The sequence below is a fragment of the Elephantulus edwardii genome, unplaced genomic scaffold, assembly GCF_000299155.1.
Source record: "Elephantulus edwardii isolate Elephantulus edwardi_28Jun2011 unplaced genomic scaffold, EleEdw1.0 scaffold00060, whole genome shotgun sequence".
NCBI lineage: Eukaryota > Metazoa > Chordata > Mammalia > Macroscelidea > Macroscelididae > Elephantulus > Elephantulus edwardii.
The window spans coordinates 17451935-17474910 of NW_006399810.1; the positions used below are offsets into that span (position 1 = coordinate 17451935).

General features: G+C 38.9%; 1 protein-coding gene and 1 pseudogene across 1 annotated transcript in view; both read left to right on the forward strand.

Annotated features, from left to right (window-relative positions):
* FANCD2 (Fanconi anemia, complementation group D2) overlaps positions 1-22976 on the forward strand; it is a 113022-nt gene that overhangs the window by 23500 nt on the left and 66546 nt on the right. The window contains exons 9-17 of the mRNA XM_006887699.1: positions 93-180; positions 872-976; positions 1406-1506; positions 1771-1879; positions 2306-2341; positions 3403-3546; positions 7039-7173; positions 11085-11216; positions 18041-18151. Coding sequence (XP_006887761.1) covers positions 93-180; positions 872-976; positions 1406-1506; positions 1771-1879; positions 2306-2341; positions 3403-3546; positions 7039-7173; positions 11085-11216; positions 18041-18151 — 961 coding nt within the window. The remainder of the gene's footprint in view (positions 1-92; positions 181-871; positions 977-1405; positions 1507-1770; positions 1880-2305; positions 2342-3402; positions 3547-7038; positions 7174-11084; positions 11217-18040; positions 18152-22976) is intronic.
* LOC102877382 lies at positions 18445-19501 on the forward strand (annotated as a pseudogene).

The following is a 22976-nucleotide window of genomic DNA, read 5'->3' on the forward strand; positions in this document are numbered from 1 at the left end:
ATCTTCTCTTCCCAAACTCTTGTGAATTTCTTGCATTTTTCCCATCTCTGTTAAAACCATTAGACAATTTCTCCTCTCTCTCCCATTCATAGTGACCTTCTGCTGGAGAATACGCCACTCACAGTTCCAATCCTGGATGTTCTCTCCAGCCTCCAGCTTGATCCAAAGCTCTTGTCTAAGGTAAAGAGATCCTGCTGTTCAGAACCAAGCCAGCTAGAAGTTCTGTTGGATCGAGTATCAGCCATTGCCTTTGGGAGAAATTGTTCATAATAAAATTTTATTTTGGAATGAAATTGAATGATATTTATTTCTTTTTTATTGATTTCATGTAATAGATCCACTGATCTGTTGAAAGCAATAAGTTGTTATTAGAAATATTCTTTATTACCAAATATTTGCATGATTTTCCAGAAAATAAACATTTTTTTCTTAAAAAAAATTCATTATATTTTGTGTGTGTACTCTCAAATCAGATCTGACTAGTATAGGAGGAGATTGCCCCTCCTTCTCCAGCAGAGCATCTGGTGGATTTGAACTGCATACCTCTAGGATTACAGTGCAGCTTCTTGCCACTAGGCCACCAGAGCTCCCTACAGTTAACATTTTCTAATGCCTCCTTTCAGGCAGTAGGGAATTTAGATTCTAAAATGTATGCTAATAACAGTAATTAATATTTGTCAGATGTCCATTTTTTAAAGAAACTGGCATTAGCAGTTGAAACATAATTTGAAGAAAAACAAGAGAACTTATCTTCTGAAATTTCAGGGGTAACATTGAACGAGAAAAACTGGTTTTTCTCATTTTACTAAATATGTTAATAATATGTTGTATTAAATAAAAATACTTGCAGCTTTTGTGCCTTAATTTTTAGGTCCGCCGATTGGTGATGGGTAAGCTATCAGCTGTCAAATTAGAAGAATTGCCTGTGATACTCAAATTCATTCTTCATGACCTAACAGCCACAGATGCTATTCAGGTATCTCCTTATATCCTATCAGATACTTGTATAGCCTGGAGTACTAGAATGCTAGTGATGCCATTTTGAAACCTAGGTAATGTTAGATCAGCATTAATGAACTAAATTAATGGGTTTCACTTGCTTTTCTCTGGATTGATAATGCTTATTCATTCAGATAGCTATCAGTGGAGAGAATGGCTCTACTAATGAGACCTGTTGGTACACATTAACCGCTACAGATTATGTTTATTATTGTTTAGTTTCTCAAAGGATTCCTAGAATTTAGAAGAGTATGACACCTTATCCTTGCATCAGCTCTCTCTGTCAAAATGCCTGTTCAACATTTAATCATTTCTCTTCTTCATCTTTCAAGAGGTTGTTGTAAAGCTAGCTGTGCAAATCCACCACAAAGAAGTGAAACAAATGGTTAATATTTACTTTCTGCAGGTAATTTCTGAGCTTCGGGAACAGTTGGATCTGCAGCATTGTGTTTTGCCATCGCGGTTGCAGGCTTCCCAAAGCAAGTTGAAAAGTAGTGGACGAACAAGGTATAGAACTCAGGCAGTCAGGAATGTTTTCTGACTCTCATCCCAAATGGCAGCAATGCCACATGCATGTATAATTAGTGTACATATTTTCAAATCCTCTTTCTCTCTGCTATCTCAGCTGGTTGAGTCAATCTTAGGTAAAATGTAGTACAAGTTAGTTAGTTTCGAGGTGTGGTTGTGACTTGCTCCCAGACACAGGAGCTCAGATTGCACAGGCTCCTCTGTGAGAAATGAAAGAATAATTTTTCTCCATACTGTTTGTAGTTCTTCAGGAAATCAAGAGAACAGCAATCAGAACTATGTCCTTCTCCTCTTTGATGTCATAAAATCAGCTGTTAGATACGAAAAAACCATATCCGAGGCATGGATTAAGGTGAGTGATATCGTTTGAATGTTAAAGAGGTAACAATCAGTGACATATCTACGAAGTGAAAAACAAAACAACCACCTAGTGTCCACTCGATTCCAACTCATGATGATACGAGAACAGAACTGTGTGCCATGAGGCTTTTGAGATTGTTGCCTTTCAGAAGCAAATCTCCAGACTTGTCTTCTGAGGTGCCACAGGGTGAGTTTGAATTGCTAACATTCTAGTTAGTGTGATCCATCACCCTGAAGTGATGTGTGAATGAAAATAGATGGAAATAAGAATCTTGAAAGCCATTCAAGTAGAAGTGAGAGATGTTAATTGCTAGATGGACAGATTGACTCACAAGCAAGAGAAAGGGCTACTTGTAAAATAAGGTAAAATGTGTTCCACTATTGTATTCTAATAGTTTTGTGACCCTTATTTTTTCAGGTGATTGAGAACATTTCCTCAGTGTCTGAACACAAGGTAATATTCCAAGTGGGGAAGATGGGATAATAACTTACCAGATGGTCTGTTCTTATTCAGCTACTCTGCCAGCAGTAGAAGCATAAACTATCCATAAGGGCAAAGACTAACATACCCAACCAGTTACACTAAAGTTCTGTTAAAATATCCTATCTCCGCTTGTTGTTGTGTACCGTTGAGTCAGAACCAATCCATAGCTGACCCCCCAGAGAGTCCGTGACAGTGAATCCCATGGGAGGAGATTATCCATCTTTCTCCCATGGAGCAACTGATGGATTTGAACCACATGCCTTTGGGATTGCAGTGCAATGTCTTACCACTGGCCACCAGATATTCCAATAAATAAGATAAGCACAAGTTTGCTTATATTGACCTACTGATCTGTAGTAAACAGTTTACCTTTTTTCATTGTATCAAAGATAGTACTTTCTTTGTGTGGAGGGGGTTTTTCCCCCATTTTACAGTATGTTACCAATATCCTTTCTCTATAAAAAAATGAAGATCTATTGTTTTCTATTTAATAGACATACAGTATTCAAAAAAATTACTGTTTCATAATGTAGGGTCACTTAAAATCCTGACAGCTTTTCACACCGCCGTTTTCTTAACAATAGCTCAAATCACCAGCTTCTCTCAAGGAAGATGGTGGACAGTCTCCTCTAGTGGAATTTACTCCCTTTCAAAACCTCCTGCCTTTGAGTCAGTTCTTAACAACAGTGAAAATATATGTTGCTTTTAAGAGGCAAATTAATATATTTTCCTCTCTTTACATAAATGTAATAGTGTTTAAAGTTGTTTCCATTATATCACTTTTCCATTTATATTCCAGTGTTTTCTTGAGTAAGAGATAATAGTATTTAATTAGTATTTGTGGTATTTTATTTCCCCGAAAAATATTTCTGGATTTTGTGGCAGAAAATGCATAGCTATTCCTATGGTAGTTGAGCAACAAATACTATCCCTTCTGTGTTTTAACGGGGAGAAGTTGAGAGCTGCCCTTTCATTGAGGTAAATATATTGATTTATAATGTGGTTTTTTTCTGTGTCTTTATTTATACTAGATTTTAGACATGGTGATGCTTCTCATCATGTATAGCACGAACACTCAGACAAAGAAGTCCATTGAAAGAGTGCTAAGAAACAAAGTTCGGTCAGGCTGCATTCAAGAGCAGCTGCTGCAGAGTACGTTTAGTGCTCACTCTTTGGTAAGTGTCAGGAGAGAGAATCAGCCAACAGGAGTCTAAAGTGACAAGTAATTTTAACCTTTGCTGCTCAATTTGGAGATCTTAACACTCTTCGTGAGTGATGCTCTTTGGTAGGGAGCTCCATATATTTAGAAATAATAGTAGTAGTATTTCCTTAATTGAGATATTAGAATGTTAATAAAACCAACATTAGGAACTCATTTTACCATTTTTAGCAAAAAAGCAATGAAATTGCTTTATGCTGAACCTGGTTGACGCAAACCTTATTTTATGAGAATAGTTTTAAACTCTGGCCTTCCTGATTAAGTCCTTTTATATAGCTTAACTTTTTCAATCTAAACTGGGAAACTATACCTCCATAAGACACCAAATGATTGCATTCTTACGTGTTGAATTATTTTTGTTAATTTGGTTCTTGTTAGTTTGACCTCATTGTGTAAGGCTTCCTGAATCATAATTTTGCATTTGTCATTTTTGTTACCGTAGTTTCCTGTTAAGTTGTCTATCTCTGTGTGACCTAAGGTTTTGACAGACCTGCTTACTGTGCCCTCTTCTAGTTTAGAAAACTGTGAAGGTAATTCAACTAGAGTGATGACAATTGAGATGAACATTTGAATCTATAGAATCATTGTTATTTTGACCATTTAACCTGCAAATCCTAGCTCAGCAGTCCTCAGTGAATTTTCTAAGCTGGCAGTAGTGTTTTGCTGAGTGAATATGCAGGACATTAACAGTGTAGACCTTCTTAGAATGATGGATAAACTAGTGATTTAGAGCTTGGCTTAGGAACTAAGAAAATACGTGGTTTACTTTTAAGATTTTATATTCAAATAAAGGAATAAAAAAAGAAAGAAAAAAGATTTTATATTCAAGAATGGAATTAGTGCGTGTATTATTTTAAGTCCTTTGTATGCTTACCTCTGACAATTGTATATACTGTTGTTTGTAATTCTTCAGGGGACAGAAACCATACATAACTTTTTTTATTGCCTTTTCTCCAAAAGAGCATTACATCCTGCTTAATATTTAATATAAGATTTATTACTGTTTTTATGATACCAGTAAAGAAGCTGAACTTAATAACTTATTATTTACTGTTACATTTCTAGTAGGTTATGACCAGTTCTCTTCTTTGTCTTCAGAAGTAATCGGTTAATATTGAACTTTATAGATTTTTAATCATAACCAAGGCAGAACAGGCCCATCTCATTCCCAGGGAAGCAGCAGTATGGCAGAGTGAAAACATTAGAATTTAGATGATCTGGGTTCTAGTCTCAGCTCAAGCATGTAATTTAACCTCAGTATCCCACCAGAATTTAAAGACCCTATCAGGATCAGGTTTGAAGCCTTGGAAACTAATGAATGAAGACTAGGTGAACTGTGGGAGGATATCAAGAATATCATCCATGATGAATGTAAAAGCTTATTACAAAGACAAAGGAGGAACAAAAGACTGAGATGTTAAAAGAGCCTCTGAGTGGAAGCTCTTGTGGCTTAGTGGCAGGAAGCTGAACTGCAATCCCAGAGGTGAACAGTTCAAATTCACCAGATGCTCTGCTAGAGAAGGAGGGGAACCTCCTGTACCAGTCAGATCTGATTGGATGGCACACACACAAAAATAATAATTTCTTTTTTTTTTAATAAGAGCCTCTGAGTATTGCACTAGAGTGTCAAGAAGCCAAGGACAGCTCAGGAAGACAAAGTATTATAACGAAATGTGCAAAGAGTTGGAGTTGAGTATCACAAGGGATTAACTCAGTTGGCATTTCTTAAGCTGAAGGAACTGAAGAACAAATTTTATCCTTGAGTTGCAATACTTAAAGATGCTATGAGCAGAATATTGAATGATCCAAGATGGAAGGAGTACACAGAAATGCTGTACCCAAAAGATTTGGCTGACAGAGGAGAATTTCATGAAACAGCATTTGACCAAAAAGCAATGGTGATGATGGAGGAAGTTCAAGCTGCTTTGAAGGAACTGGCAAAACCAAAGCCCCAGGAATTGATGGAATACCAATTGATGTGCTCACCAAGTTTTGCCAAGAAATCCAAAGGACAGCAACCTAGCCAGCTAACTGTATTTGCATTCCAAAAAAGGTGACATGCAAGCAAAATCTTTCTGAAGATTATCCAAAAATGACTAGAACAGTGTATCAACAGAGAACAGCCAAGTACAGGCTGGGTTTAGAAGAGGCCAAGAAACTAGGGACATCATTGCCAATGTTAGATGGATCTTGGCTGAAAGCAGAGAGTATCAGAAGAATTACCTATCTGTTTCATTAACTATGCAAAATCATTTGTGTGGATCACAACAAATTGTGGCTAACCTTGAGAAGAATGAGAATCCCAGAACACCTGATTGTTCTCATGCGAAATCTATACTTGGCCCAGGAAGCAGAACAAAGCAAGGAAACACTGTGTGGTTTAAAATCAGGAAAGGAGTGCATCAGGAATGCATCCTTTTGCTATACCTTTTGAATCTACCATATGTGTAACAGATCATTCAGGAGGCTGGTCTTTATAAGGAGAAATGTGGCATGAGGGTTGGAGGAGGACTCATACCCATATGACACAACCTTACTCACTAAAACTGAGGAGAACCTGAAGAATCTATTACAGAAAGTTAAGGATTATAGTCTTCAATATGGATTGAAGTTCAACATCAAGAAAACAGATTCTCACCACTGGGGTAACTGACAGCACCACAATAGATGGAAAAGAGATTGAAATTACTAACAACTTCAGCATACTTGGGTCCACAATCAACACTCTTGGAACCAGCAGCCAGGAAGTCAAAAGACAAATTGGATTAGAAAAGTCTGCTGTCAGGGCCCTCTCCAGAGTGGTGAAGTGCAAAGATGTCAGTCGAGAGAGAGGTGCACCTCATCCAGGCCATGGTCTTCACAGTTCCTTGCTAAGTTATCTGGAAACTGGAGAATGACTAAGGATGACAAAAGAATAATATATACTTTTGAGTTGTGCTAGAGAAGAGTCTATGGACTGCCAAGAGAACAAACAAGTGGGTAAAATCAAGTTGCTATCTGAAGGCAAGGATTTTGAAGCTACATCTCACATATTTTGAGCATGTTGCTAGGAAGGACCAGTTCTTGGTGAAGGATATCATGCTTGGAAGGGTGGAGGGACAACACAGGAGAGGAAGACCCTGGATGAGATGGACTGACACTGACTGGGGTGATAGGGATAGGAGTGTCGGAGACAGTGAGATTGGCTTGGTAATAGGACAGCATTCAGAGCTGTTACACATGTGACTCGATGGCACATAACAACATGCTTATCTTAGGCATGTGTTGAATCTCATTGTACTGAGAGAAAACTTTGAATAGAAAGGATTTATTCTGAGAAAATAAAGATTAAGATTTCTGAATAGGATAGTTGAATAGAACTATGATATCCAAAAAAGTGAGCAACTTTCAGGTGCTGTAATGACAGGTTTCTCCTACAACTTTGTTTCTTTCTTTTCTTCCATTACAGGTTCTTAAGGATATTTGTCCATCCATCCTGTTGCTGGCTCAGAATTTATTGCACTCCCTAGACCAAAGTGTCAATTCTTTTGGCAGTTTCCTATACAAATATGCATTTAAATTTTTTGACACTTACTGCCAGCAGGTATGTTGAAATACTTATTTTGGCATTTTTTTGAGGGAAAGGAAGAAAATGCAATTCCAAGTGAATTGGAAGTTGCCTAAAGGGGTTGAAGTATTTTGGAGGGCGATAGGGGGAATTTCTCAATTGGAAAGCACTGAAGGGGAAAGAACTCCGAATGAAGGGTGGGGGAGCTCAGCTACAGGCCTAGCCTTGATGACACAGCCGTGATGGCCTGAGCTGTCATATCTTCTGAACCTAAAATTAAGTCCCAGGCCCAGTTTACTTCAAACAAACTTTAAGGGGCTGGGATTATTAGGTGATTTTAAAGTTTATCTGAAAATGATTAACTTCTAGTTTATTCCAAAATATGATGGAGGAAAGTTTGAAAGGAAACAAACTAAGGAGAAATCCTTGAGGACTTTTTCCAGGGGCCTAAGTTGCTCTGCCAGTCCAAGGGCACATGGTTTAAATCCACCAGCTGCTCCTCAGGAAAGAGCTGGGCAGTCTCTTCCTGTGTGATTTATAGCCTCTGAAAACCCACTGGAAGGTAAGCTCTGAGTCGGATTCAACTTGATGGCACACAACAATAGCAGCAAATCTACTCTCATGACTATGAGATGCAAAATTTAATAGCACTTAAACAGAGAAGTATGAAAACGAGTAAAGAATAAAGTCTCTTATTTTGTTTCTGTTCCTATGTCTGCAGTTTACAATGTTAGGACACCTGAGTCAAACTTCTAAAAATGAGAACTGTTTTTAAGGTTAAAATAGCAATGGTTATAGCTGGTATGAGATAGCAACTTCAGTTAAGGAAAAAACATGACTCTCTATGGAGCAGAAAAGGAAAGGGAAAGTGGTGCCTGAAACATTTTTGAGCCCTCTTTAAGTTTTAGCATCATTAAACTCTGATGGCCCAGTGGCAAGAAGCTGCACTGCAATCCTGAAGGCACACAATTCAAATCTACCAGCTGCTCCTTGGGAGAATAATGGGCAGTCTCCTCCCATGCAATGAACTGCCTCTGAAAACCCATTGGAGGGGTTTCAGAGCTATGGGTCAGTTCTGACTATGGTACACAGCAACAATGACCTCTTATTGCGTAGAAACACATAGGTCTAACGTGCTATATAGGGAAGACCATTAAAACTTTTAGCTACTTGAATGCCATGATTTCAAGAGATTTCAGCAATGTCCTAATTGGAATAAAAATGTGAATGTTAAAATTTAACCTTTGAGAAAAAGAAAGAGGACAAGAAGCAAACCAGAAGAGCTTAGATAGTGCTTATTCATAAATTATAGGAAATAAGAATGAATAGTTAAAGTGGTGTAATCCTAAGTCTTTTTAAAACAGTATCACTCTAAACTAGGTAATGAAATGATCTGGTGGGATAGGGTGGTTGTGACTTTTAACAAAGTAGAAAGTGGAGTGGCTTCAGGCCTAACCATCTAAGATGACCAGACCATATCATCCCCTCAGTGTGTTGCATTCAGCCATTTCTTTTTATTAGCTGTTTTTGTTCAATGCAAATCAGTTCCATAACAAGAGAAGTTACTAGGAGTCAAAGCATAAATACACAAAACAACCTCCATATGGAAAAACAACCAGATCTAACAAAATCACCTTGAGATTTTGTTGGATCTGGTTGTTTTTCCATATGGAGGTTTCTAACCATGACAGGGAAATGACTTTGGTTTTTAAAACAACTGTGTTCAGATTAGATAACTGAAACATCTTAGCATCAGTGTGTGACCGTGTGAACTAAAGACATGAAAGTTCTGTTTTAAGAAAGTTTCTGTGCATCAAGAAGTTGTAAAAAATTTATTTTCCAGAATCAAGCCCACCTTAAGACCAGGATCTGATAATCTAAAAATATTGACTAGTAGAGAAAGTGATACAGATGTGACTATTCTGATTCATAAGTTTTTTTAAAAGTTTTTACAGAAAGTATAAAAGTTTGTGCATTTAATGAAGACTAGCTTCTATTCATCACTTCCCAAATTCTTGATTTACATTTTGCTTGGCTCCTTTACATTTGCCTTTTTTATTTCAAGATTTTTGTTTGTTTGACTTTCAGGCAGATGACTTTTTAAGTTGTAAACAGTACCTAGCATGCAGAATGAAAAGCAGCATTTTTAAATTTGGTTAGGTCAGTGCACTTCCTACTCTTTGGAATCAGTTTAGCTCACTGAATCTGGTGCTTTTGTTGACTGGGAATAGGTGATGTGAAATGCCTACCCTTTTGTTGTTCCTGTTTTTGTTGTATACCAAAAGAGTCAGAACTGACCCAGAGCTGATCCACCGGCAGGTTTTCAGAGGCAGTTAACCACACGGGAAGAGATTACCCATCCTTCTTCCTCAGAGAGGTTGGTAACCCTGAGCTTCAAGCCTTCAGGATTACAGCACAGCTTCTTGCCGCTAGTCCAAAATCACCATATGACTATAAGTGTATAAGCAAAATGTATTCATGTTTCAGTTTGGGGTACATTCCAATCTATCATTCCCTGACTAATGTCAGCTACATAAAGTCATTTGCAGTGTCAAACCCAAGGCCTCAAAGAAGAGTTCAGTTTGCAAGAAAACAATAATAGCATAGCAATGGAAAACTTTCTCTAGAGCTTAACAGCCTTAAATTAGTACTGCTAGAATAATTCATGCAGGATTTACAGAAATAACTGGAGGTTCCTACTCAGGTACGTATAAAAAGAACCATGGTGTGAGGATGAATAACGAGCAATAATATGCTTACCCTAAGCATGAGGATGAGGAGGGAGATATGAATGTCAAAGAGCATAGTGCCGAAGATAAACTGAAACTGTTAAAATTATATAAAACTATGTAGATGTGATGTTGGCATATTTTAACTAATCACTAGGATATTTTGTAAGGAAAAATTATAAATATAAGCATTTATTAAATAAAATTAAAAAAAAGAACCATGGAAGCTTTTTATGTTACCTAATCATTTTCTAGAGAGTTCTGGTGGCCTAGTAGTAAGAAGCTTCACTTCAATTCTGAAGGCATGCATTTCTACTCTGCCAGCTGGGCCACGGGAAAATGATGTATGTTCTCCCATGCTATTAACTGCCTCTGAAAACCCACTGGAGGGGTCAGCTGTGGGTCAGTTGTGACTCAGTGGTACACAACAACAATAATTTTGTGGCCTTAATGATTTAATTAACAAAATTAAATTTGAATCACCATTCCACACCCCATCCTTTCTTTCTTGATAAAACTTTTTTTTTAAGTTGTTTTAAATGTCCAGATTTAAAAAAAAAAAAAAAAAAAATGTCCAGATTTCCTAGGCCACATTTAAGGAAATCATCTCTAGACTCGTGGATGTTGTTACTCTTCATCTCGTACACGAACTCCAAAACATACAATACTGGCATTCATCATCTAGCCCAGCTCTTCACATGTTCTTCAAATCAGTGAAATCAGATTCTCAACATTTTCTGAGTCAGGAAAATAAGGTGTCGTATGAGTAGATTTAATGGAGACCTGGGTTTTCCTCACCACACTGGATTCTAGACATCATTTGCATTGAGTTGAGAAGATGAGGAAGTAGAGGCGTTTCTTGGCCTGAGTGTCTTAACAGTAGAGATGTTAAAAGGGAGAGCGAGACCAGAAGGAGACTGACTGTTCACTGTGGGAGACCCCTACTTTCCTGGGGGGTGGGAGTGTTAGTTTAACAACCGAGGTAGACTGGGAAGAATGACTTGATTGTGGCATGGTAAGTTTTTAACAAATCTGTGTGGAGATGAGCAGCAGCCCCAGCCCAAGGCTGGCCACCATTGTTCTACCCATGCCCATGTCCACTCTGTCAGTGCACAGCGCATCTCTGGGTACTGGGAGTGTGGAGAATCACGGCTAGGGGAAGTAAGGTGGGCCAAACTATATTTTGTTTTATACTCTATTACATCTTTTCCTCTGTAGGAAGTGGTTGGAGCCCTAGTGGCCCATATCTGCAGTGGCAATAACACCGAAGTTGATACTGCATTGGATGTCCTCCTGGAGTTGGTAGTTATAAACCTCGCTGCTATGCGACTGAATGTTGTCTTTGTGAAGGTATCTCTTTCCGACATGTAGCAAATCTTTTTTATTTCCTCACATATGCCAGGGCTATCTTATATCTATAAGCAATAATTAATTTTGTGTGTTCTCACACTCGCTCACTTTCTCGCTCTCTCGTTCTCTCTCTCGCGCGCGCTCTCTCTCTCTCTCTCTCTATAAAATCAAACACTGTAATTGGTGGCAGATGAAAAAAGAGGCAAGTAGTATGAAAAGAACATACCTAGTATTAATTCATTTAACCAGCCTTTATTTTTACCTAACTATGTGCAAGGCTGTGTTTTGCGTGCTGTAGTATGATGACTCTATCCTTCCTTTGATGAGAGCTGATCACGTAATCTCATTTTAAAAACTAACTTAGTGCTGTTGACCTGGAACCATCTCATAGCTGACTCCACACTGGGTTTCTGAGGCTGTAAATTGCACAGAAGGAGATTGTCCACTTTTTCCTTTGAAGCTACCAGTATATTCAAACTGTCAAAGAGGTACAGCTTTTGCGTTAGCAGCTCAGCTCCCTTAGGGTGCGTTAGCAGAGTTTAGAAAGTTATATCACTGGTGATAATGTGATACTGGAAGCGATGGTACCAGAACTACCTGAACTTAGAGACCGTCTTAAAAGTAGTTTTGGTGCATTAAACACTAATGACTGAGTTGTGGGATGACATAAAGGGCATCATACATAAAGAAAGCAAAAAAAGTCATTCAGAAGAGACCAAAATGGATATCAATATCCATACTATAACTTGCTCTAGAACATAAGTGAGTTAAAGCAAACAGAAGAAATTATAAGAGAGCAGAGCAGAAGATTTCAAAGGGCAAATTAAAAGACAAGGTATAATGAAATGTCCAAGGACCTAGAGTTAGAAAACCAAAAGGGAATATCACATTTGACACATTTGGAATTTCTCAAGTTGAAAGAGCAAAGAAGGAAAAAAACAATTGAAGCCTCCAGTTACAAGACTTGAGGATCCTAAAGATCTTAAAATATTGAATGATGCAGGAAGCATCCCAAGAAGATAGGGACAATGCACACAAGTTACTTTGTCAAAAAGGATTGGTTGATACTCAACCATTTCCTGAGTAGCATGTGTTTAAAAATTGATGGTATTATTGAAATGCACCACCACAGGAATTGGTGAAGCATCTGCTCAACTGTTTTCAACAAATAGGTGCAGTACTGAAGGTGCTCACTTTTCTTTGCCAAGGTAAGTGGCAGGTCTTTGCAAGTCCTGGCCATTTGACAGGAAAAGATCTATATTTGTGCTCATGTCAAAGAAAAGTGATGAAAACGAATGTGAACATTATCGAGCAGTATCATTAATAATCATAGGCAAGTAAAATCTTCCTGAATGTCATCTAAAAGTTTCAGAAGTTGCTGGTGTTTTGCAAGGGTGGGGAGAGTGTAAAGGGGGTGAGATTGGAAGTGGCACTTGCACCTGGCCAGGCCTGTGAGCTGGTACCTACCTCAGTGGCTTGCACATGGTGCCTGATTGCTGTGTTTTTGACAGTCAGTCCCTTTGAAAAATACAGCCAATGAATTACTAATTGGGCAGAGTACATGAATAGATGATACTTTGCCAAAGAAGACTTTGAGATGGGCTGTAAACACATGAAAAAAAATGCTTAATATCATTACCTATCACTAATGCAAATCACATTTGAAAGATGCAGATCACAACTAAGAGTTATTGTCTCATTAGCAACAGTAGAAAATTCACTAAAACAAACAGTAAATGCTAACAAGGTTGTAGAGAGATTGACACTCTCCTACCCTGTTGCTAAGAATGTAAAATGGAGCAATGAGTATATAGAAAATATTTTCATGCTTCCTCAAAAGGTTGCAAGTAGAAATATTTGATCTAGCAATCCCTCTGTTGTTGTTGTGTGCCATCGAGTCGCTTGCAACTCAGCGACCCTATGTACAAGAGCCCTAAATGCCGTTCTATCCTGTGCCAACCTCGCTGTCTCAAACACATTCATTCCCACCACTCCACTTACAGAATCGATCCATCTTATAGAGGGTCTTCCTCTCCTGCGCTGTCCCTCTGCTCTCCCAAATATGATGTCCCTCTCCAAGGACCAGTCCCTCCTTGCAACACGCCCAAAGTATTGCAGACGAAGCTTCAGAATCCTTGACTCCAAGGAGCATTCTGGCTTTACCCTCTCCAGGACAAACCTGTCTGTTCTTCTAGCAGTCCATGGTATATTCAACACTCTTCTCCAGCATCACAGCTCAAAGGCATCAATTCTCTTTCTATCATCCCTAGTCACTGTCCAACTCTCTGATGCATAGCACGTAATTTCAAAGACCATAGCCTGGATCGGGTGCACCTTATTCTCCATCCTGATGTCGTTGCTCTTCAGTACTCTTGAGAAGTCTCTCACAGCTGACTTTCCCAGTGCAATCCCTCTAGTAAGTATATATCCCAAAGAAATAAGTGCTCCAATATTCAGAGATGTATGCACACTCAGGTTCATTGCAGCATTATTTGCAATAATAAAGAGAAAGAAACAACCCAGGTGTCTGTCAGCAAGTAAATGGATAAAGAAACTATGCTGCATTCACACAGTACTATGCATTCACACATTGGAGGACTGTGGACACTGAAAAACAGTCAAGAATTAAATAAACACTGTACAGTATGAATACATGGAGGACATAATGCTGAGTTAAGTCAATCAGAAAAGGATAAGCATTCCACTACTAGAAAAAAACTGAAGAAGGAATCATAGTTGGATAGTTATCGGGGATTGAAAAGGAGGCAGAGGGAAGTGAAAATTAGTGAGTGGATAATAGACAGATATTAAGATGAATGAAGGGAGAGACTACAAACAATAAGCAGATGATCAGTAAATATCACTAAACAAGGAAAGCCACAGAAAAGCATAAAAGATAACGAAAATCGGAATTATAGTGAATAAATGGGGAAAGTATACATTATGGGTATTGAATGTTAGACATAATTTATATGAATGATTGAATGAAAAATTACTTTGCTCTGTAAACTTTCACTCAAATCACAATACCCAAAATTGCAAAAATTTACAAGTGCAGTAGTACATCAATAAGGAATTACCAGAAGGGCGAGTGGAACAAGAGGTGATACTGAAGTCAAAGGGCTCTTGGCTGAAAGCATAGAACACCAGAATGGTATTTAACTTTGTTTTATTGTCTATGCAGAGGCATTCTTCTGTGTGGATCATAACAGATTACAGGTAGCATTGCAATATATGGGAATTCTAGAATACTTCTTTTCATGTAGAGCCTGTACATAGACCAGGAAGCAGTTGTTCAAAGAGAAGAAGGACTGCGTGGTTTAAAATCAAGAAAGCTGTGCATCAAGGTTGTATTCTTTGATCGTTCTTGTACAGTCTATATGATGAACAAATGAGAAACTGGACTGTGTGAAGAAGAATAAGGCCTCAAGATTGGAGGATGATAAATCCCCAGCCTTTGCTTTACAGATAACATATCCTTGTTTGTTGAAAGTGAGAACTTTAAGCATTTATTGATGAATATCAAAGACTAGCCTTCAGTATGGATCATATTTCCACATCACGAAAATAAAAATTGTTACAACTGAACCAGAAGGCAACATCATGGTAAGTGGAGAAAAGATTGAAGTTGTCCAGGATTTCTTAAACAGATTGACACAGTCAAAAATTTCATTTTGCTTGGATCCATAATTAACACCCATAGAAACAGCAGGCAAGAAACCAAACAAATGGGCAAATCTGCTGCAAAGGACCTCTTTATAAAGTGTTAAGGAGCAAAAATACCATTTTAAGGACCCCAAGCCATGGCATTTTCCTTTTTTTACTTATGCATGTGAAAGTTGGACAGTGAATAAGGAAGATCAAAGAATTGCCTAAATTTTGGTGTCAATGAATATTGAATATGTTTCCAAAAGAGCAAACAAATCTTTTTAGAAGGAATTGCTGCCAGAATTTCTCATAGGCATGTGGATGCTGAAATCTTGTCTCAGGTAATTTGGGCCAGTTCCTGGAGAAAAGGGCATCAAGCTTGGTGAAGAATCTGCTAATGAACCTTCAGTGAAAAGTGACACAGTAGCTACACCAGTGTTCTTAAGCACAGCAGCAGTGATTATGATGATGGACAAGTGGGCAGGTGGCTATGAGTTAGCATTGACATGATGGCATTAACAACAATAATAGGAAACTGAAGGAGTATTCAAAGAGAAGATATAATTTGTGTCATCTCTGAAACGTGGTAATAACTCAGTTAAGTAGAGGAAGTGCATTCTACGCAGACACCCATGGACTAGCAAACAGGCTCACATGTCTGGGGAACAGGTCAGACTGAGAACAGAGCCAGTGTTTGAAGGAAGGATCTGAAAGAGCGAGAAAAAACTTTTTATTTTCATTTTCTTTCATCTAGTGTTTTAGGTGAACATTGGCACAGCAATTAGATTTCCAATTAACAATTCATAAACAGATCGTTCTTTATCATGGTCATAATCCTGATAACACAGTGTTGGCCCATCCACCATTCCCACCTTGCCTGCACGCTCTCCTCTCCCCAATCTCCCTGTTGCATTTTGTCTTCTCATCTTGGCTTTTATGTGAATGCTTTTTGTTTGTTTGGGGTTTTTTATAAATTTTACTGTGATTTTAATGAAAGTTTACAGAAAATTTGGATTTCTATTCTTCATTGTTACACATTTTCCTCCCCTCTCCCACCCCCAGTCCACTTTGCTATGTACCTCATATTCTGGACTGTTGTCATACAAATAATGCCTAATCTATTCCTTTTAAACAGTTCTAGGCTAGTCTGTTATTTGGCTGAGAGATGACTTTTGAGAGTGGTTTCTGTTCCAGAGTAAAGGGTATATTAGGATAATAGCTTTTGGGGTTCTTCTAGTCTCTCTTAGTTCAAAAACTCTAGTCTCTTTTATGAATTTGAGTTTTGGTCTACATTTCTCTCCCATTCTAACTGGAATCTTCTTTTGTGCCCCTGTTGTTAGGTGCTGTTGAGTTGAATATGACTGTAACCCTTTAAACAACAAATCTGAACCTTATTCCATTCTCCTCATCTATAATACACTTGAGCCCATTATGTCAATCCATCTCAGGTCTTCCTTTCTTTCATTGACATTCCAACTTTCTTAGTATGATGCCCCTTTCCAAGTAGTAGCCTCTCCTAGAAACATGCCCAAAATATGTGAGACAAAGTTTGGCTATTCTTGTCTCAAAAGAGCACTCTGGCTACACTTTTTCCAGAACATATCTGTTTGTTCTTTTGTCAATCCATTCAGTGCTGTTCCCCAATACTACAACTCAGAGGCGTCAATTATTCTTCTGTCATCTATATTCATTGTCCAGCTTTCAGATACATAGTGCATCTCACTGAGCTTAATTTTACAGACAACAGAAAGTATCAGTTCTTCACAATGGATAATGTCTTGAACTTTCAAAGATAGCTTTGTAGCCATGTAGTAGATGGATTGGAGACTACTGAAATTGTGGCCATGAGGATAGAGAGGAAACATGAGACAGTTTGGTGTTCTAATCAACATGGTCTGGTTGTTGATAAGACCTAGAGACCCAAATTTTTTGTCTTATGACACTGAATTTTTTAACAGAAAGAAATGAGGACATTTACTAGGATGTGAAAACTGAGAGGGAAGTGCATCTTCTGTAAATGATAGGATGGGTTCCCTTTGGGACATCCATGTGCTAGCCATGGTTAATGGATAATTGGAAATTCAGTTTAGGCATTCTTTAACTATAAAACAGTGAACTCAAATGAGGCAGATTTTCTATAAAACTTTCTAGTTCTGAGAACACTAAGGTGTAAGGGAGAAGCTGGAGCAAAGTATCTCTGGAAGGAAAAAGAGAAAACTAGGCAATGGATAATGGGAACTGGAAGGATTTCAGCTAACTGGTCTCCAGGAAAATGAGCATTTGAATAAGGAAGGATTTGTCTACCATGTTGAGTTCTGTGGAGGATGAAGATGGAGAAACGGCTTTGGTGACTAAAATGCCCCAGTAACCACTGAGACAACTGTTTTAATTCATAGAAGCTAGAGATCAATAGCGTGGGGGAATAGAGTGATTTCAGAGTCATTGTCAGTACACCTCAAAGAAGTAAGAAGCAAAGGTAGCTTGAGAGAGAAGTAGATTGGAAGAATACTGTTTAGGTTAAGAAGTTTGAAATTCTGTGTGGGTTGAGAAGAAATGACTAAAAAAGACTAATAGTTTACAGATATACCTTCATCTGCAGACTAATTAGAGCTTTTATACTTTTTCATCTACATACTAGAGACAAGAAATCTGAGGCTTAGAAAAATTAATACTTTGTCCAGGGTCAAAAATAATCTCCTTTTTTAAAAAGTGTCCTTGTATCTCCAGATGTGTAGAAAGACATCCACAGAGTAGAATCTGAGGAGGGATAATGCAGTCAAAAACAAAATACAGATAACCAGCCTTAATGGAGTGTTGCTTCCACTGAAGGTCAGCGAAAGTGGAGAGAGCACATCAGGAGCACAGGGAAGAATGGTAGGAGACAAAGCCAGGTGAGGGTCAAAGCCAAGACTTTTACTCAGAGAAAAAAGCAAATGGGACTTCAGCTCCCTTTGGTGGTTCTGTGCTCTGATGGTAAAACAGACAGCTGCAAGAATCCTTTCTGTTTCCATCCAGGATATTAATCCTTTGAATTTTGAGCAGAGCTTTAGGGAACTTAATCTTTTAGGGAACAGATACCTATACCTGGCTTTCACAATAGTTTTAAAATATTTTAATTACTAACTTCATCATTGGGTTTTGTTGGGGTTTTTTGTTTGTTTTTTGTGTTTTTTTAGGGCATCTTAGATTATCTGGATAATTTGTCTCCTCAACAAATACGGAAACTCTTCCATATTCTCAGCACACTGGCATTCAGCAAAGAACAAGAAGCTAGTGGTCACATCCAGGTAAGAGACAATATTTTGGGAGAAAACATTTTAAACCTCTTAACTTTAAATTTTGGGGGACGGGGGGAATGCATAAGAATAAATAGCAAACCTAAAGCACTTGTTCTTTATTTTCTTACAAATATTTGTCTAGTATTTACTGTGTACCAAGCACTAAGATGCTCCTATGTAGACTGTTTCTGCCTTAAGCAGGATGGTGGTAGATTCATTATCATCTAACCATAGCCTGTGTTAGAAAGCACAGTACTGAGTGCTTTAAGGATACGGAATCCCGACAGCCAGCTCTGCTCTGCATGTGGGGAGTCTCACAGTGCTCGGTGCCTGGCCCAGCTTCTTTCAAGATGTCTACTGTTCACAAAATTCTCTGCAAGCTCAGCTTGAAGGGTAATCACTCCACACCCCCAAGCACGTATGGGTCAGTCAAGGCGTACACCAACTTTGATGCAGAGTGGGATGCTTTGAACATTGAAACAGCCATCAAGACCAAAGGTGTGGGTGAGGTTACCATCCTCAACATTTTGACCAACTGCAGCAATGAACAGAAGAAGGATATTGCCTTCACCTACCAGAGAAGGACCAAAAAGGAACTTGCATCAGCACTGAAGTCAGCTTTATCTGGCCACCTGGAGACAGTGATTTGGGGCCTATTAAAAACACCTCAGTATGACACCTCCGAGCTGAAAGCCTCCATGAAGAGGCTGGGGACAGATGAAGACTCCCTCATTGAAATCATCTGCTCCAGGACCAACCAGGAGCTGCAGAAAATCAACAGAGTCTACAAGGAAATGTACAAGACCAACCTGGAGAAGAACATTGTTTCAGACACATCTGGGAACTTCTGCAAGGTGATGGTTGCCCTCGCCAAGGGCAGAAGAGCAGAGGATGGCTCCATCATTGATTATGAGCAGATTGACCAGGATGCCCGGGGAGCTGTATGATGCTGGCGTGAAGAGGAAGGGAACTGATGTGCCCAAGTGGATCAGTACCATGACAGAGCGTAGTGTGTGCCGCCTGTAGAAAGTATTTGAAAGGTACAAGAGCTACAGTCCTTATGACATGCGGGAGAGCATCAAGAAGAAAGTCAAAGACTTGGAAAATGCTTTCCTGAACCTGGTCCAGTGTATCCAGAACAAGCCCCGGTACTTTGCTGACCAACTGTATGACTCCATGAAGGGCAAGGGAACTCGCGATAAGATCCTGGTTAGGGTCATGGTCTCCTGCAGTGAAGTGCACATGTTGAAAATTAGATCTGAATTCAAGAGAAAGTACAGCAAGTCCCTGTACCACATCATCCAGCAAGACGCCAAGGGCAACTACCAGAAAGCCCTGCTGTATGTACAGCAGAGATGACTGAAGCCCGAAGCCATGTGAGCCTCCAGAAATGGTTCCAGCTTCCTGCTAACAATTCTAGAAAATCAGCTTGCAACTAACAACACCCCCGCCCCCCAAATGCCCCATGCCCATCCTGCTGAGAATGGCATCAGTGTTGCTCCTGCCTCTCCCCTTACTTTAGTGGCTTACCTAATGCCTGACTTTCCTGGCAACTCTCCTTCTAGCCAAAGAAATGAACATTCCAAAGACTTGCGAGTGAAATTCTATGATGTGAAACACTTTGCCCTCTTGTGTACTGTGTCAAAACCAGAGAAATAAACTGAATTTGTTTCCTGAGTAACATCTACATCTAACATAAGCTTCATGTGGGCTTGCTTCCACTTGTGGACACTATCTCCACTGATGGTGGAGTAGTCCATAAGGAGTTGCACTGCTAATCTGAAGGTGGCATTTCTCTGGTGGTAGTGGGAGTAAGGTGGGCAGTTGCCTCCTCTAAAGACACGTGGCCTTGGAAAGGCAATGGTGGGTCACTATGCATGGGAATAAACTTGACAGCAGTAAATTGGTTATTCACTGATAAAGCCAGGCTAAAGGACTGAAATAAAGATTAGGTGGAAATGCTAACTCCACATTCTCCTAACTTTAGTGCTACCTGGTACTAAGGAGCAATTAGGGTGCTGCTTAGAGGGAAAGAAGGTGAAGCCTCATCTCACATTCTTTGTATATATTTTCGGGAGACACCAGACCTTGGGAAAAGACTTCCTGCTGAGAAAATTAGAGGGTCAATGAAAGAGAAGCTCTTCATCAAGATGACTGACAGAGTTTGAGGGCTCAGTATAGGGCCAGACTTTGATCTGTTGTTCACAGGATCTCTTTGAGTTGTAGTTGACTCTGACACATAACAATGAATGGCAGTAACCCATACCAAACTATGAGTTTTGAACAACTTTTCCAACTCTCTGTGGATTTGGGTTTTTTTTTATTGTGGATATTGTTGTGATGGATTGATAGGGTTCCAGTCCTTGGGAAATGGCATCATGCTGTGAGAAGAGGAAGGTCAGAGAAGAAAAGAAGAGCCTCAACACAGTGGATTGATACTGTGGCTGTAGCAATGGGCTTGAGCTTGTCTAGGATTGTGGGTATGGTATAGGATAGGGCAAGGTTAGATCTGTTGTTTGTAAAACTGTTGTGAGTCAGAGACTTCTGTTGACCTAATGGATAGAAAGTTATGCTACCAATCCAAAAGTAAGTGATTTTAATCTGTGGCACTCAAGCCTGGTTTTAATTGTTTTTGGTCAAACATTCTTCTAAGTGCTCTAGCACTGGTCTGTCCATTTGCTGTACAGAGGTAACTCGTGGTTGCTTTGATTTTAAACACTGTGACACTGGTGATCATGGTTACCCATGGTGGACAGTGTTTGGTGGAGCTCCCCAATTAAAACATTCTTGTAAACAGGAGTGTCATCCGTTTCCAAAATAGCTTGCCTCAGCAAACTCTATGAATTTAGACGGTAAAAGTTATACAAGTATAGGGAGCTCTGGTGGCCTAGAGGCAAGAAGCTGCACTGCAATCCCAGAGGAACGTAGTTCGAATCCACCAGATGCTCTATTGGAGAAGGAGGGGCAATCTCCTGTACCAGTCAGATCCGATTTGACAGTACACAGACAAAAATAATAATAATTTTTTTAAAAAAAGTTATACAAGTGTTCAGGTCTTTCATTCATAGGGTCACTATGAGTCATCTATAACTCGATGGCACTTAACAACAACAGTGTGTATAATAAAACAATTACCATTATTTGCATGCTCAGTCATTGACATTAATTATGCTTAGTGCGGGTATTTTTGACTAGGTAATAGAAACACATGGTATAATATAAAAGTCCAAATATAGAGTATACAGTGAAAAACAAATCTCCCTCTTGTTCCAGCCTTCTGATTCTTCTCTAGATGAGCACTGTTAATAGTTTATAGCCTCCAAGATATTCTGAGTATTTCCAAATCTGTATTTACCTCTCTGTTCCATTCCCTACCCCTGTCCATCTGTTTTGTACTTTATTTTGGAAATCATTTCACATCATTAAAATAGAACTACTTCATTATTTTAACTGGGTAGTCAACAACTTTCATATTGGTATCCACTATGACTATTATTAATGCATCTTGATTGCATGTTTGATTAATCTCTGACTGCAAAAATTGGTAGAAATCTCTATTTCCTCCTCTTTGGCTCTGGTTGTTAGTGCATATATTTGAATGATGGTGGTATTCATTGGACTTCCTTATATGTATAAGAATATTATTCTGTCACTCAACAACATTGTATTTCAAGACAGATCTAGAAATGACTTAACTATGAAAGCAGCCCCATTTTTTCTCACCTTTTCGTTAGCAGATCATCTGACTCAAAATGTCCATGCCAGTCCATCTCACTTCACCAGTGCCTAGTATGTCAATATTTACGTGTTCCATTTATTTCTTAACAATGTCCAGTTTTCCTGCACTCGTGGTTTTCACATTTCATGTTCCAGTCACTACTCTTAGCTTGCAGCTTTTTCTCCTCCTATGTGTTTCCATATTTGAGGGCTCAGCCTCAGTTGCCATGTCTGCTACTCTAAATGTGCTCTATTGTACATAGGGTTTTTGAAGGCCTGCTGTTTTACAAGTGGATGACCAATCCTCCTTCCTAGTCTGTGTTAATTTGAATGCTCAGATTTAGAACATCTGACAGACAAGCATTTTACAGAAAAGAGCAGATTAAAGATAATTCCTAATTGTAGAAATAACCAGTAGATTTAGTGTTGTCCTTGCCCTTGACACTTGTGTCTTGACCCACCCCTTTCCCTGCTACACCAGCATTCCCTTCTGCTCCCACCTACTCCATTCAATACCTGTTTCCCCTTATCCAGCCCCTGATGTGATGCTTATATCTCAGTCTTTCTGGGCTTCTGTTACTCCAAACGCCTCAAGCTGCTGCCAGTTTCTTCTGCTGCAGGCAGTATCTCTTGAATTTAGAAGTCTGTAAGTCCAAATACCAGGTACTAGTATCAGGGAAGGCTTCCTATCAGACAGTTCTGAGGAAACGTCCTTTGCCTGAACTTCTGCTCCAGGATTGACTTCTTAGATGCATTAATAATGAGTGGCTGGAATGCAGTAGTTGGAAAACATGGACTTGTTGATGGAAACTAAACTGAAGATAGAAGGATCAATTTTGCACCATCAACAACTTGCTCATTACAAATTCATTTTATAAGAAACAAACACAGCCTATACACATAGATTTCACCTGATGGTGTTCATAGGAATCAGATCGATTATATCTGTGGAAAGAATCCCTGGAGAAGCTCAGTAGTAGCTGTGAAAGCTAGGCTGGGTGCTGATTCTGAAACAGATCACCAATTAATATGCAAGTTCAAGCTTGCAAAGCAAAATTAAATCATATCCACAGGAACCAAAATTTTTTTTTCTATAATTATATTTTATTAATTTTCA